General features: G+C 41.2%; 1 protein-coding gene across 1 annotated transcript in view; it reads left to right on the forward strand.

Moving 5' to 3' along the window:
* Positions 1-16,933, forward strand: part of vstm2a (V-set and transmembrane domain containing 2A) — a gene marked incomplete at both ends in the record, with an annotated part of 75,937 nt that extends 59,004 nt beyond the window's left edge. Inside the window, 2 exons of the mRNA XM_079181009.1 lie at positions 1,476-1,812; positions 16,857-16,933. Coding sequence (XP_079037135.1) covers positions 1,476-1,812; positions 16,857-16,933 — 414 coding nt within the window. The remainder of the gene's footprint in view (positions 1-1,475; positions 1,813-16,856) is intronic.
* Between the last annotated feature and the right edge of the window lie 263 nt (positions 16,934-17,196).

A 17,196-nucleotide genomic window follows, 5' to 3' on the forward strand; every position in this document is an offset into this window, starting at 1 on the left:
AGAAAAACAGAAGCTTTCCCTAACCCTACTTTTATTTGTTGTCTAAATGTAACCACAGGCAGGACTCTGGATTTCAACCCGTCTGCAGTGTCAGAGTGCTGTTGTTAGCCCGCTGTTTACCCCAATCACCTTTCTGTGCAACCCCTTCTCCTATGAAATGACTTTCCCCTGCAACTAAACTGCATTCAAAATTACGTTTCAAGGGAAAAATATTTTCTCGGGTGCCGTATTAATCGCAGAATTAACAATAAATGAAATACATTTTTGGTTTCACATAGGACACAATAACAGTACTCCTGGATGAAAGTCCTGTGTTTGTTTGACCTGCCCACCCACTTGCCCTCCTCCTATGATTAGACACGGAATTGCGATACATCAGAAACATAATCTTTGACATATGTCAGCTTGACCACGCTGTCCTGATTTACATGCATGGGCAAGTGAATTTTCTGCGCTGCTCTCAGAGCGAGACAGGCCACCATGGATCACTTCTCCATCTCTTAATAATAAATACACACATTCAGACTCGCTCACAGATCCAGATTTAGTGATCAGGGGTTAAATGCGTATGCGTTTTTGACTGCTCAACATCTAATTCAATACCTATGAAATTTAACTTTGATAATTACATTTTAGTCATAAATATTTAGTGAAATGGAGCAGTGCTGAAATAAAGGAAGGAAAGGTTTTCACCAAATGTATTCAAACCAACTTACTACTTTGCAATTGCAGGCAACATTGCAAATCAATGAGCAGAGTTGCAGCAAGATTGCTACATCTCTGTGATTAAGTACCTTAATGTCTGCCAAAACCACCACACATTACCATTTAGCTATTTAATCGATAACCAGTTTCTAAGAGGACTCCAGAAAATTCACTCTATAATGTAACACATATATTTCAATAAAACTACATTGCTAGGCAACAGCTTGGGTCCATGTTAACTTCCTTTCAGCTGAAAAAACCCCAAAACACTGCAACAGGAAATAAACTGGGACACATTTTGAATGTTAGCGTTTACAACTGTGAAATGGTCTAAATCCAACTACGTACATGCACTGTGAGAGTGGATTTTATTTGAATTGCACATCTCAACACAACATTTTGTGATCAAGCCAGTAAGCAAAAGAATGTTGGCTCCAGTCCCACCGGCTATAAAAAAGTGTCTTGGAGCCCTCAAGGTCCACAATGAGATGGAAGGAAAACCTGTATACGCTAATGGGACACAGATAAAAACCCACAATTTAAACACTGACCTGTGCACCTGGCAATATGTTTTACCTGTATTTATCATTGCCACTTTTATACATGTTTATATGCACAAGATGCACTTAGTATTAATGGTTTAACCTCCAAATGTCACAGTAGAACCATCATGTAGCATGTTGTAGAATGAAGTGGCGTGATGTGTCATGATACCTTGCAGTGTTCCATCACTGTTATGACTCTGTGGTCTCTTCTAATCACTCTAACAGACAGTGAAAGTCCAGGGCAACGACATCTCACACAAGCTACAGATCTCCAGAGTCGTAAAGGGGGACGAAGGACTGTACGAGTGCCGGGTGACACGAGCTAACTACGGAGAGATTGTGGAGTACAAAGCCCAAGCCTGGATGAAGGTCAACGCCACGGCCAGGCCACGACGGCCACTGGTGCCTCCTAAGAAAAGCTCCCCGCTGCACCTGACGGACAAGAAGCCGAGAAAGTCTAGCTCACCTCTGGGCCAGGACAGCATGAGCTCAGACCAGAGGGAGGCCTCCACCTCCACCTCTCACACGTCCTCCAACACAGCTGAACACAACACCGGCTCAGGTAAGGTCCTGGAGGAGGATTGTGGGAGGGCGCAGTGAAACACAAAAACTACTTTTTAAGTTTTGAACTACCAGCATATAGTCTGGTCAGCAACCTTCCTGGTTGTGAGTCACCTACCTAAAAAAGTTGTTTGGTTGATCTACAGAACAACCGACAACACACTTCAGCATGCTCTTATACAGCAGTCAACTGTAAAATGGGCTGAAAACAGACCTGCCTCACAATAAGGTAACCATGTTTCAAGGCAGACTGATAAAGTCTGCTGCACCTGTGTCACTCACTCTCATGATGGACCCTGTAGATCCAATAATACTGGAATCTTCAGTATCTGGTGGTTCTGAACAGATAAGCAGACTTCGTGGAGAGTAACCCTGATCTCAACTTGCACCAGAATGCAGGAATGCACCTTTTCCTTTTACTATCTGCTTTTTCACAAAGCTGGTAGCCCCTTGTGACTATTGATATGTTGCCATCCCAAGAATTTCTGCCAAGACTAGATGAGCTTTTTTGTTTTTATGGTGGTGATATACTAAACGTTTCCTCTGTCACACATAGCTTTGAAATAACGTCACAGTGAGCCATCATCTGGCTGGTTATACATTTGAAAAGGTCATGACAAACATCAGAGGTCAAAGGTGAATTGGATTGAACTTTAAGTTCAACAGCAGTCTACATGGTGTGAACTGTGTGTGGAATTCCAGAGAGTTAGTTTGGGGTACAGCTGGAAATTAACCACAAGATTCCATCATGTTACAATGTGAAATGTAGCATATTTTTATACAGTCATACAGAATATACATAGATTGAATAATTTGGATTAAATATATTCTGGAGAGCAAACCAGGCAACGGTTGTTTTTTGTTCATCTATGGTGTGAGGATCCTCAGGTTTAATGTGAATATAATTAGAAGGAGATTTGCGTTTCCTTCCTCTCCGTCTTCTAGTAGCAGAAGGCAGAGGGGTTGTTTGATTGAATATGTTCAACGTATCCTCATGTAGCGGTTTGTGAGATATAATCCCTGCAGCATCTAAGGGTAGCAGGACACATGTTGATAAATCCACAGCATCAGAAGGGCCTGTCGAGTGCAGAGCCGTTCACCTTCATTAGATTCTAGATTCCAGACAATGCTTGTGATTCCACCAGACAAGCCACAGCGTGTTTCACAAGCGGCTCTCGCTGTGGTGTGTATAGATAGTGTGCTGAAGTGGCAGACTGATTTGTAATTGCAAGTCCCAATTCATCTCCATGGAAACAATTGAGGTGTCAAGTCCTGTGTCATAGTCGCAATTGTGTAATTGCAGAGGTTATAATGGGTATTTGTGTTTGCGGAGCCCAGTTGGGGAACGATGGCACACACAATCTCACTGTGTCACCAACTAATCAAAATCTAAGACCCCTCTATGGAGCGCTCCGTGTTCCTCGTACTTACTGAGAAGTAAAATGCTTCACAATAATAATAATGTAAAAACATTGATAATCAAGTGACTAGGGTCTGGTTTTCCTCAGATGAGGATTGTAGCCAACATTAGGCATTTTTTCAGTCACTACAGATATTGAATACATTTCGTTTGGAGTGTTGCAATTCTCTTTATTTAAAGATCAGTTGCAAGTCAATGTCTGCCTCCAGCAAACCCCAAACTCTGCTGCTGGGCTCCTCACTAATCCTAGGAGATGAGAGCACATTCCAGCCTTTCATGCGTCTCTTTGCAGGCTGCATGTGAGTTCTAAAATTGATTTTAAGATTTTACTGTTAATATTAAGGCACCACACGGTCAAGCTGCCAGCTATAATTTAGAAATGTTCATCCCCATGAGCAGCTTCTTAGATCCTCAGGCAGGCCTCCTATAACTCACCTTATTACCGAGGGTATGCTTGCTGCAGGCTGCTCAGCTCTGGGCCTCCCTGCCTCAGCAGGCTAGCCAATCAGTAGCAACTGTCTACATCATTTTCCACATTTATTTGCTTTAAATTTTGCTGTTCCCTAATCATCATCCTCATTTGCTTAAAACTTTGCCATGGGTAGAATTTGAACATGTCCTCATTGGTAGACTTGGTAGAAAGACACAAGGGATACTCAAAAGAAGGGGCTGAAAGCAACACATGCTAAGATTTTCTTCAGGGCTGTCTCATTTTTCTGCATACAAAAACTAATGCCATTAGAATTATTTGACATTTGCTATGATCACATGAAAGTGCTCCACATACTGACTTTTAAGTTATCATTGTTTTCATTGAACTTGAACAAATGGAATTCATGTGATCAACTTCAGTACGTCTCCATCATGGGAATCTAATACCCAGTCTGTAATTACATGAAGCGGATTGCAAAGAATAGCAAAGTTACCTTTGTCTTTCATCCAGCTCAGTAAGGCTGAACTCCTCTCAGTGACGTGTGCAGTGTCATACCTTTGAGTTGTCTTGGTGAGTGAAAAGCGTGATAGTGGAGGATGATTTAACCCTTTCATTATTCTTGATGTCAGCTATGTTCCCAGGGAATTTCTTTGACAGTAAATGACAGTAATATTTGTCTGGTAAAGCTATCTGACAACATTACAAATTATTTGTGTAATCTGAAGAAACTTTATTTTTTATTTGTATAATGTAATTAACGCAGAAACAAAATGCTCCATGGGTTACTAATAATCCTGTAACAACAGAAAATGAGTCTGCTGATGAGTCACTTAGTTTGTTATGACTAAGATAATATGGAAGCAATATAAAAGATGTCTAATTTTAATTAAACCAGCAGAAACCAAAATGGAGTCAATGTTTGTTGTTGCTTGATCCAATGATTCAGACAAAATGATGGAAGACAGCGAAATCTTATTCATAAATAAGTATAATTTGAAAGATACAACAAATCTGGCCAACAAACAGAAACACGTGGTGGAACATAACATGGTCCGGTTTGCTCTGGCTGGTGGGTGGTGCTGAGTTTTTGCTTGACTGTTTATGGCTGCTGGGTGACAAACTTTCTCATTTTATAGATGAACAAAACACAAAACTATGTTTCTGAAAACATTTGAGGCAGGGAATAGGCAGAAACAGAACCGTGAGTCATATTTAATCAGCATTGTCTAGTTTGACTGTTTGATCTGAAAATAGTCATTTAACTCAACATCATGCAATGCTCTGCCTCATCTCCTACTCTCCATAGAAAACGAACAGGATCAGTCAACGTCACATAAGGCAATGGATTTGGGATATGCCGACCATAAGAAGCATAATATAGCAACAACTAATGAAAATATATTGATATATTTGACATATGTAAATATGTCAAATAGATCGATATTGACCTGTAAGGAATGACCATTGAAGTCTTACTTTAGTTTCCTTTGTCAACCATTTCCAAAGAGCCTTTCTCACTTCTGCTCTGCATGCTCAGGCATGTCATGTTCTCCTTGTTACATTGTCTCTTTCCTAAATATACGCCTGTGTTCAAACGCACAGTTTCTGCTCCTTACATGCAAACACTCTCCCTACACAATAAACGCTCAATGTAGGCTTACTTACTTCTTAGGTTTACTTGGTAAGGTTTAGGCAACAAAAGTAGGTGGTTGGGTTTAGGAAAAGATTGAGGTTTGGGTTAAAATATGTATGTTTGTTATGTAAAATAAGTATTTGTATTACGGAACTCGGTTAGTAAAGTAGAGAAGTCATGTAACAAAACTATGTTGGGGGGGGTTTTCTGGAGAGGAAGGTCTCAAACCATCAGTGGAAACCATAACCGGATCTCAAGAAAAATAGTTTGGACAAAATGACTGACCTAAGATGTGGCTGCCTTCTCATAGTAAAAATGAGAATATGTAAAAATACATATTTGTAGCAATGAGCCATCACTTACCCATTCCTTCTAATATCTCATTTACATAAATGTGATGTGTTCTTGTGTTTTTTGTCTCGCACATTGCATCTTTCTCACATCAGCATCCTCACACTGAAATCATTGTGTATCTTCATGATGTTCACCTTTTAGCAGTTTAGGTCTCAGCCTAATCTTCCCGTAGCTGGCTCAGTGTCATTTTTTCTTTCATTAACTACTCTTTGCATTATTTTCATGACAACAGTATCGCTTCTCCTCATCCATGAATGTCTTTTCTACCTGGTCAACGTCGGCCCTGCTCCGGGCTCAGATAGCTTTCTGAACCCTGAGGCGAAACATAGAAAGATATTACTCGCCACTGAATAGACGTAAAAAAAGTAGAATAATCCCCAGGGCTGCAGAGTCAGAGAGTATGAGGCAGCCAAATTATGCTGACAACTGTGTTGCAGTGAGTCCTCTGTGCGGTGTGTTTGACACTGATAAATGCCTCTCCGTGGCTGCTCAGGCAGCTTCAGCCACCTTCTCTGAGCGTCACAGAGGTGTTACGGCTGAGGGCGACAGAGCTCTATTACTGCCGCGCTCGGGGTTTGAGGCAGATGAGCAACAATTGGTAAACGCGCCCGGATGAAATTAAACCTGGGCAGATATTTTCCTTTTCCGCATTGCTGCATCTGTAAACAATGAGGCCCTTTTCCAGATGGGCGGACTGTGACTGCGGCTGGTGGAGCGGCCGCAGCAGCAGAGTGCTTTGTTCACAGCTACTCCCCACCAGTGTGTCACATGTTGTTAGATCACAGCTCGGCCTCCATCGTTCTTGGCAGTGTTGTTTTTCCAAAGCTCAGAGGTGACCAGAGCTGAATGTGGGGGGAGGGGGGTAAGGAGGGAAAAACGTCCCCTGAGCCGAACTTTTCCCTCCACCCCTGAGGCCAGCCTGGTTCCTGCATGACAGGAAAACAAATATGGACTCATCTTATTGCGTAAGCCTCCATCCAAACAAAAAGGAATAAAAAGAAAACGCTGACCTTGTTTTTAAGAACCACCATATTTTTTCAAACTGCCTTGGCTGCATATGTCTAAGAAAAGAACACCAATGAGGCATCACTCCAGTAGGTGGTTAAGAAACCGCCGGACTGCTGTTCATGGCTGCATTCATATTGCTCAAGCAGTCGCACGCAATGTCAATGTGTCATTTCCAGTTCATGTGGATGCTTCAATGGGTCCTTCCTTACTCACACTTTTGTCTTTTGGGATCCACTGTAGATCCACTGAAACCTCACAACAGATGTGGCTAAATGTGTCCAACAGGCATTACTGCACCATCTACTGTGGTACAGGGAGACCTTCAGAGTTCTCATTAGATCATTTGTGTAGATTTTTGTTTTACCTTTCTGTTTTAAACATACTTTCATGTATTGTATTTCATCGTTGCATAGGGGGAAGGACAGGGGGTGGTGAGCAGGATCGCACAGATAGAACACGTTTTTTTTTTTTTTAAAGTAAATGCATATTTATGTTAAACTGTATATATGGAGAGCTGTATTTTGCAGTGTATTTTTTTTTCTACAGTTTAGAGGAGTAGTAAAAATCGAAATACTCAAAAACAAGTTCAGTGCTTGAATGAGGGCACTTTCACAAGCTAAGTGCGTTTGGCTGACCCGAATCAGATACTTATGGTTTGTTTTCTACAAAGTCAGACAGTTTGGTTTTACAGTTTGCAAATTGTGGCGAGACGCTACAGAAAAAATTATAATTTTTCATGCACTGCTCAATTTTGAGGCATTTTTGCTTCTATAATATGTCGTCTTTCCATCCATAATACACATTTCAATCAGGAGAGACTTGTTCTATAGTTTAACAATGATTTATTACACAAGCAAATATGAAAAGTGCAAAGTCTTTGGCGATTGGACTCCATCATGAAGTACTATCACCGAGGGTAGGGATACCGAGGTCCAATAGGCCTAATCCCCCCTGGAGTCCAGACACTGGTGGTGGTGGTGAAGGGAGTTGCTCCAATCTGATGATGAATCAGGAGCATGAATGTGATGCTGACTGGAGGTGACTGGGGTGGAGGAGGGTCGCGTCTGCTTAGCTGAAATGACAACTGACAGCAGCAGAGAGAACACTTTTAAAGTTGACCGCACAGATATGATTGGCTTAAGGAAACTGTGCCGCATCTGGTTGGATAGTTAAAAGTGCACGCCCCCAATCAGCTGACAGAGTAACACGGAGAGGAGAGACAGAGATTACCCGTTAGTGTCTTCCTGACTGAACTTGCGCTTGAGCTCCATTTAGCTGTTTATTTTACTACTTTGTCTATTTGCGTCTGTAGATTTCTCCTAAATTCGCCAGAACTTAGCATTAGATAATGGCTCACTTGCATATTTTATTTTTACCCTATTCACCTGCAGTGTATTCAAAATGTATGTTATTTTACAAAACATATCCCAAAAGGCCGCTTTCTCTAGATTAGTTTTTTCTCAGTCTTTGGCTTAATCCAATGTTCACATTTCTCTTCTGGAAATGTATTTAAATGAACACACATGTAATAAGATAAAGCCTCATTTGCATATTCAAACATAAAATTTCAGAAAACTTGCAATCCCCAAACATTTTATCAATTCAAAAAATCAACAGGCAAAGTTATATGCTGATATATATTAATTCAAATGTTTGACCCTTTTTACCATATAGTTCTACGTTTACTGACGGGGATGTAAGCAGCAAAGGGAATGTTGCAGTTGAAGTTCTTTCACTTTGACTTGGCACTGATCCATTGTGCCCATGAATTCCTTCTCCTCCAGTTCGTTTTAAATCACTTCTTAAATGTCACTATTTCTGTGGACTTCTTAGGATGTTCTGTATGTTCTCTTCAGCCAAGATGTCAAGCAAACATCGGACTTTTGTGGAAGTCCAAGTCAGTCCTCTCCTAATCATGTTAACCTGTTGTTTATCTGTGTCCATCTCAACAAATACCCACACAGGCAGCCCTAAATACACTTAGTTACATTTGACCACAGTGATGTAATTGAGTCCATGGCAACAGGTACAAACTGAATGTTGACAAAAATGCTGAAACATTCATAGAATCAGTATTTTTGTTAAAGGAATTAAACGGTGATACTGACACAGACTCAGATCAGTAAAACTACTCCTTTGAGGGCATTAAGCTCTAATCAGCTGCTTGTTACTCCTGTCATTCATGGCTAGATGGTTTGGAAAATGGCTGCAGTAATGTCAGCTAAAACACACAACTGCTGGTGGGATCCTTTCAAACGGCGTGGATGGTCATTTTGGAGCTTTTGCATTACCCGCCAGACTGTGTTATCACATTTTCCCTCACTTATAGTTGAACAGTCAAGCTGCAACGTAATGACATCCAGTTGTATTTAATCAGTCGGTCAGCCAAAAATCCAGTCAGATAGAGAGTGTATCAGTCAACAAGACAGCCGTTTGTTGAACAGAGCCACCAGGCAAGTAAGCAAGCAAGTCAAAGAGACAGTCAGCTCGCCAGTCAGCTGGCCAGGGATCAGCAGGAGGAGATGGAACTGGCATGAAGCCAGTTTGAGCTCCCTGTGGAGGTGCTGTGGTGATTCACCTCTGTGCCTCACTGAACCTCACTGCCTCGCTGGCCCAGAATTGATATTCCACATCGCCATTTCACATCGCCAAAAACATTTTGGCAAAATGCAGTGTGTTGTGATAGGTTAAGTAGGACAAAATGAGGAGTATTCAGTGTGGGTCTATTCTATCCCAGCATGCACCGAGACAGCCTGACAAGGTTTCTATTAGCTCGGACAGATATTCTCACTCATTATGCCGACAGAGAAGTCGGATTTCAAGTCCCTCTGTGGACTAGGCTGTGGAAGAAATCACAGGCGTCCTGCGTAGTTCTAAACTCTGAGACATAAAAGTCAGATGTCCGTTTGGCATGGAAACCTTTTTCCCTATTCACATTTCTTCAAGCGTCCCTTCTTCAGCTGAATAACCACACAAGAACTCAGCTGTAAATTAATCCAAAATGACTTGTAAAGGCACAGTGACCTTGTCAACCAAACCATGACAGGAAGTGGGTGGAGATGCTTTTAGCCACATTGATGGATGAGTGAAATAATACAACTACTGCCAAAATCAAAGGTAGTTGTTTTTTGTGTATTCAGCTGTATTGCTAGACTCTTTGTACTTTTTCTTCACTCAGCAATTCAAATGCATTGTAGTGTACAACAAGGATTCACAAATGTTCCTTCTTTGTTGTTTTCTAAAAATAGCACAGAAACAGCAGGTACCTTTACCTTTAGTATGCTCACTGGCAACATTAGTTTTGAAGTGAAAAACAGCATAATGTGTGATTTATATGAGAATAACGGCTTTAGACATAGTGTTACTTTTCAGTTGTTTATGTAAAGCTTACATCAGGGGTCTCAAACTCATCTTCACTCTGGGCCACATCAGCATCACGGTCGCCCTCAAAGGGCCGGTTGTAAATGTAAGACTGTGTAAATTAACTTCTCCTAACATATTGGTAAATAACTGATTATTGTTTATTCAAGTGTAACAATATTGTACATGCAGTTATATAAATGTAAAAATATATTTAAGCACATTTCTGTTATTATAACTTAAATCCTTTTAATTTAGGGTTAAGAAACCCACATTACTCTATCAAAGATCAAACTTTTAAAGAAAATAGCAAAGACAAATATCAAACACAAGTTATTACAATAACTTTGTTCAATGCTTAAAATCCTTTCAAGGGTGCGTTTGCACAATCCCAGGTGAAGTATTTCATGTGTTGTAAAGCCACGTTTAAAGTCTTCAATGTACTCACAATACATTTCCATGTCAAATGTAGAGTAACCAGCCAAAGAGCTGCTTCTATGACTGTGTTTGAGTATCTCATCATTATGACTTTCTATCTCATCATTTCGACCTTGGGGATATTTTTATTATCAAGTCTAACTTTTAATTTTCTTTTTTTTTTTGCTGGAGGATTCGCGGGCCACATAACATGACGTGGCGGGCCGAATCCCTGGCTTACATGCATTTTCTGTGCCAAGGATAGAACAAAATGACACCAGATGCATGCTTATAGGTAGAGAAAGCTGAAAGAGTATCATATGTGTGATATGAGTCTCATAAATTCTGACTGTATTTCAATGTGGCTGGCACTGAAGGAAAGACTCCAAATGACTTGTGTACATGGACCGCTGTGGTGAGGAGAGAGCTGAGGCGGAAGGCAAAGCTCTCGATTCACCAGTCCATCACATTCTGACCCTCACCTATGATCATGAGCGTTGTCGTGAACGTATGAATATAATTGCATTTTTTCTGTGCAATTATTACTGGCTTTTCAAGTGAGTTGATATACCTCCAAATTGTGTCACAAGATAAACTTGAAGTCCGGAAAATGATTGTGAAATTAGGGATAAATAATTCTGTCCTTGTTTTTCTGTCTTTTGTCATATCTTTGCTCTTTCTCGTGAAACACTTAGGAGTTAAACCTCTTCAGGTCTTTAAAGACACATTTTGTAAAATGAGTCAATCTGAAGAAAGCATCTTTCTTTGGTTACACTGATCACAACTGATATGCAACATGCAATGAGGGGTCCTGTGTAGGCCATTCTTGGCTAAAATGGGTACAACCCCAAAAGGTTGGGAACCAGTGGTGACAAGATTTGGGTGTAGAGACAGCAGCACATCCTGCTGTTTGTCTGTCTGCATGTCGACACATCCTTCTGACACTGAAGATCAAGAGAAGACAGAAACACGCTGAAAAGAGTTGGGGGGTCTGACTGGATTTTGGAACATTACACTATACTATACTATATGGGGCAGCCGTGGCTCATGCGGTAGAGAGGTTGGCAGTTCGATCCCTGGCTATGTGTCCTGTGCCGAAGTGTCCTTGAGCAAGACACAGAACCCCAAATCGCTGCGCGGGTGCTTCACACAGCAGCCCACTGCTCCCAATATGCTGGAGATGGGTTAAATGTAGTAGAGGTTAAATGTCATATATATGTACCTAATGTAAATGACGATTATAATAGACTTTGAAATAAATAAATAAATATGAAATTGTATATTAATGGTGACAGTGTGTTGGTGCTATATGTTCATTTTGAGTGGATTTCTGAGCTACAGCTATCTTCAGTTGTCCAGCTGCTCATAACCTCATGCACCTTCCTTTACACTCTGTGGTTTCTCAGAGAAACTGGAAAATGACTTCACAAATACCAACTAAAGCAATAGAAATCCCTACAACAGCAAATCAATAATGTATGAATAACAATCCCCCTGCTGCTCTGTACAGGAGTGGCTTCATCACCAGATTCTAGAGGGACTGTAGCACTGCTAAGAGTTGCTTCAATGGATTTTTAATAATACATCTGGACGATGTAAGGACTGACGCCAAAGAAATGACCCAGCCCAGCTGTGCAGCGTGGGGTGACCCATCATTTTATACCCAGAAGGATATAATTATGACCCAGCACTGGCTTAATATATTGCAACTGTATGTTGTTGTTCCTTAAGAAAGAAGACAGGATGAGATTCTTTTGTTTTTGTTTCAGGAAATGATGATGAATGGTTTTATATCCAGGAGGACGCAGCCTAGAATGTTCAAAGCTGGTCGTCCTGCCTGAATGTCAAAGTGTCCTTCGGCAAGACAGTGGAACACAAAGTGGTTCCCAATAAGCCAGTTCTTGTGAACCAATACCAATAGATGGAATTGTTTCTTGTTTTTTAAACTTGATCCCAAAGTGAGATCATCCAGCAACAATTGTTCACTTTATTTAGTTTGGTATGAAATAAGAACATTTGAATTATTATTCAATCCAATATGTTTTGCTTTGTTTCACTTGGTTAGTCATCAGGTTAGCACTATTTTATGTCAACCACATATATTCCATCAATTTAACCTGACATTAGTAAAAGCCATTCTCACACCTAGTTGACAGACTAGTCCCCATCGCTGTCGGTGTACATTCACAGCCTGCCTCCTAAAAATCACATTCAAATTACAAAAACCTGTACTGTCAATTCCGTTTGTTTTGTTGTATCACAAACATGTTTCTATGTGGAAGTCGGCGTATAGAGGAGGTCAGAGGGGATGGATGGCTTGAACAACACAGGACTTACTCTTAGACCACTCTTAGGGTCCAATGTGAAACCAAGTCAACGTTGACTTATGTTAATATATTTCCATCAGTTAAATGACGTAACAAACATACTTATTTCAAGCCAAACCAAGATTATTTTCTAAAGCCGAGTAAAGTTGTGTTTTTGTTTAATTACATGAAGAAATATGCTCACAGCACGGAGCTGTAGACACGAAGTTCAACACTCAGACATTCAACAAGATTCACCCTCAACAACTCCTCATCATTTCCACCAGATTAGTCGTGCAGTGCAGGATAAAGCTCAACTGTTATTTTTACCTCATAATCCGACATTGAAGCCTGACGCTTTGAAAACCTTGTGGAACTTGTCAGTTCATTGTAATGATTTGATTCATGTAGGTGCTGTACATGGTTGTGAATTAAACCTGTACATGTGCAGTATGGTAGGAGTAACAGAAAAATGAAGCAGTCGGGATGATTTCTTTAAACCCTGCTACAGTGAGATATGTGACCTCATGCCTAGACCTAAAATGTTAAGACAGATGGAAGAAGGGCTGTGGAGGGTGTGCTGCAGCATCCACTGGCAGATGGTGGAGGACCTGCATGTTCACAACTATACATTACAAAATCATATTCCAATGATATTTTGATTTCAGTAATAGTTTAATAGTGAATCTTTAGTTGAATGGTGTTCTTTATTATTGAATTGAAAGGTTGCACACATACACATACAAACAGTAATGCATCCTTGACATTTTAACAGTGAACTTTCACAAAATACAACCTCTATTTGTAGGTCTATTCTTTTTTATTTTTGCCTAGAATTTGGCTGCACTGTGTAGAAAAAGGCCACAGTTCCAGGATTCACTGTGTAGCCTTTATCTTGTGTATGTTTTCATATCCATCCTTTGTCAAACAAACATTTACGTTCATCATGAAGTGTACAACTTATTCTTTTAAGGGCCATAATGAAAACATGCGCAGCCTCAGTGCAGCATAGGCTGTATGCTGTGTTGGATGATGCCGTATTGCGTCATCTCCACAGCACCCCCACACTCGACACATGTTCTTACTGCTGTGTGAAATGGTGCAAGATGTTCAGAATGGCATGGCTTGGCAACTGCTTCGAGTCTCACACTTACTTCATCGCCACCAGGAAAACCTGCTCGGTGTAACCACAAAAACAAAAAAGCTTTTCTGTTTTTCAAGTAAACTTGTACATCCCCAACATTGCTAATGGGTAGATGATTGAAGAACCCCTGGTATTGGTGAATTAGTGCATGGTTTTCCGTGTGCTGTCGCTCTGCGTCTGTGTCTTGCTCTGACTCGTAGCTGGAGGCTGATTAATTATTCTCTGTGTGAAGGATGTTTTGGCCCAGAGTGATTGCTGCCCCTCTGTGGCACTCCTGTTCCCTAGATCACCTCAAGCCAAATGAGATGTGGTGGGGAGGCATAAAGGGTCAAAGCCCTCCATCTCTGCTCCCCCCTACCGCTCCTCCCTTCATCCCCCCAATCCCCGGCAGCCCAGACAATCCAGAGCTGGGCCGCAAGGTACAAAGTATCCCCCTGGATGGTTTCCTTCTTAGAACCATCGGGAATCCGGTCAATGTCAATGTGATTTACTGAATATTTCATTTTGTATTTCATACAACTTCTCTTGTTTCTCACCTCTCTCTCCATTCAAGCTTCTCAACTCCTTTCTTTCTCTATTTCCGCTTCCCTCTATTTCACTATTTTTGGTCCACAGAATTTCGCTGCATAGGATCGCATTGTTGTCATCGGTTCACTTTGTTCTCATCAGTTCAGGTTCGATGTCCCCGAGACGCAGGCGGATCAAAGAGGAGGCTGAGGAGGCTGTGTTCTAGTTTGCAGTTGTTAGTCATGTCAGATGCTCAGTAAACAGTCAGAGCTGCCTGCAGTGGTGATAGCAGTTTGTCAGGGCTAAGGCAACAGCAGCTGCCCATGTAAATCCTTTTCATAACACTTCAAAGGCTGTTTATCAGAAACTACATCTGTAGTTTCCTGTGCTTGTCTGGTGAAGGTAGTAGCATTTATGTAAGAAGGTAAAGCCTAAGTCCACTCTTCACAAGCCCATTTTAGATTTGACAGTTTTTTAATGATTTATGTGCCATGTTCTATCAATTAGCCTCAACATGACATGTTTGAGGAGATGACTCTGTAAATCAAGGCCAACCTTATTTGTTACAAATAAGAATGTTGTGTTGTGACAGTAGAAAACAATAAAGTCAATAAAGTAACTGGATGAATGTTCAATGGCGTAATCATACTTGGTGTGTTAAAAACCATTGGATGACTCGTACAAAGAAAGAATTTAGATGTAATTTGCTACGTTTGTGTATGAATCCATGCTCTGCAGCCAAGTCGTGTTCACAGGCTTTACAGGTGACTGCAGCCTTATGGATCAAACTTAATGAAACCATATGGTGCAACATTTGGAACGCAGAAGAGGGTGAAACACAAACAGGCAACCACATGTTAGATAACACAAAAAATCAGCAACAACAACAACAAAAGCTTTTGTACGACTGCATGAAGTAATGTGCACTTGCATTCTGGTCTCCTCAAAATTAGGGTCCCATACAACAAAACTGCACAGTCATTTATGTTTCAAGGGAACATTTGTTTTTGACGTGTCACATTTGGGTTTAATCACAGTAGGAAGGAGGTCGGGGTGGATGGGTGATGGGTGAACACCAGGACACCGCTGTTCCTGTTCCGTGTGAAACCAAAAGAATTGTTCTTATTTGAACCCAAACCATGATCTTTCACTCAGTCAAGTAGTTTTGTTGCCTAAACCTAAATGTAATTGAGAAACACTATAATGTTGATATACACATATGTAGAAATGTTAGATGAATCAATGTATCCTTGATTTGCAGAAACGTGCAATGCCAACCTTTTATTCTAGCGACTGGGTTGGGTGGAAAGTACACTAGGGTGTGAAGGTTGAAAGAAGAGTTCTTCAGAGGACAGTCAGACAGAGGGTTGGGTGGTGGATGGTGGTGCAGCATCTAAATGGAAAATGGACCACATTTTTATAGCACTTTTCTTTTTCTTTTTTTTGTGATTCAAAGGGCTTTACAACACAAGCCAGCATTCACCCATTCATACATGGCAGAGGCTGCCACCTGCTCAGCAGCGATAAACATTCACACTCACACGGCAACTGCTCTACCTCCGGAGCCACAGCCGCCCCGATGTGGAGGGTGAAAGGTCGCATCTCATCACAGCCCAAAAAAAAACATTCATACAAAAGAAATTCTATACATGTTATATTTGATGTAACCAGGATATTTTGCCATTATTATATTTGTCACATACTTTTTCTTGGTGTTCTCACCGGGCTGCCCAGCGGATCAACATATGACGCTCCACTGCGGTCACTGTAAACACGTGGTTAAAAATGTGAATTGAAACAAAAACACATAGTTTCAGGAAAAGATTGTGAATTGATTTAAACTTACTACGTTTATAAAAATACATTTATACATACAATGACAACAACATATTGTTGGGATATGAACACAGGTCTCCTGGGTTACAGTCCGGTGTTGGTTTATCCATCCAACCTACTGTACCTTGCTCCTCTTCTTCTTCTTTGGTCGGCTCTTCATCCTTACACACCCAGAGCACTTGCTCTGACAGTCACTAATATTGCTCCAGATGGGGTTTCCATTGTAGTTCGTTGAAAGCCTGGTGCGTCTCACAGAGACACTAACGGGGCCTCAAAGCCTGGTGCGTCTCACAGAGACACTAACGGGGCCTCGTGCGTCGGTATCAGAAGCAGACGGGTGTGAGTAAGCGTCCATATTTAGGCGTGAGATGGTATATTGTAGCTGCCATGCAATTGCTGGTTCTCTGGCTTGAAGGTGTATGCAGTGTTTCGTGCATGTTAGTAATGCTATTGACTGACAGTCTCATGTCTCTTGTCAATTAATTACTAGCGTGGCAAAATCTCTGACGGTTGACAAATCTGCCTTACCCTATTTATAATTGAATATTTCTCTCTTACTGAGTTGCATTGGTCTATCTATTCATCAAGCTAGATACATGTAACGTCCTTTGTTTCTTCTTTTCTCAGGTACAAGAATATCATCCAACTGTGGACTGGCCGTCCTCCTCCTGGCGTGTGGTTTGGTGAGGGGTGCCTTGTTATAATTTGAAGAACTGACATGGTTCCCTGATCTCGCTCTCGTTCTGTTTGCTCTCAAAGTGAACAAGAATATCCCGTCATTTCCCTGCCACTACCGCTCTAGCTCCCAGCACATTGCTATTAGCCACTGTAAACACCAGTCACCTCTAAACCACTTGGAATACCTTTTGTACAGACGGCGACTCGACACCATCTGAGGTGCAGCCCTCCAGTGTGAAAAACGGACTCTGTAGCTTGTCGGATAACTCTCATGGAAGAATGACGTTCC

This window comes from Pholis gunnellus, assembly GCF_910591455.1.
Source record: "Pholis gunnellus genome assembly, chromosome: 20".
Lineage (NCBI taxonomy): Eukaryota > Metazoa > Chordata > Actinopteri > Perciformes > Pholidae > Pholis > Pholis gunnellus.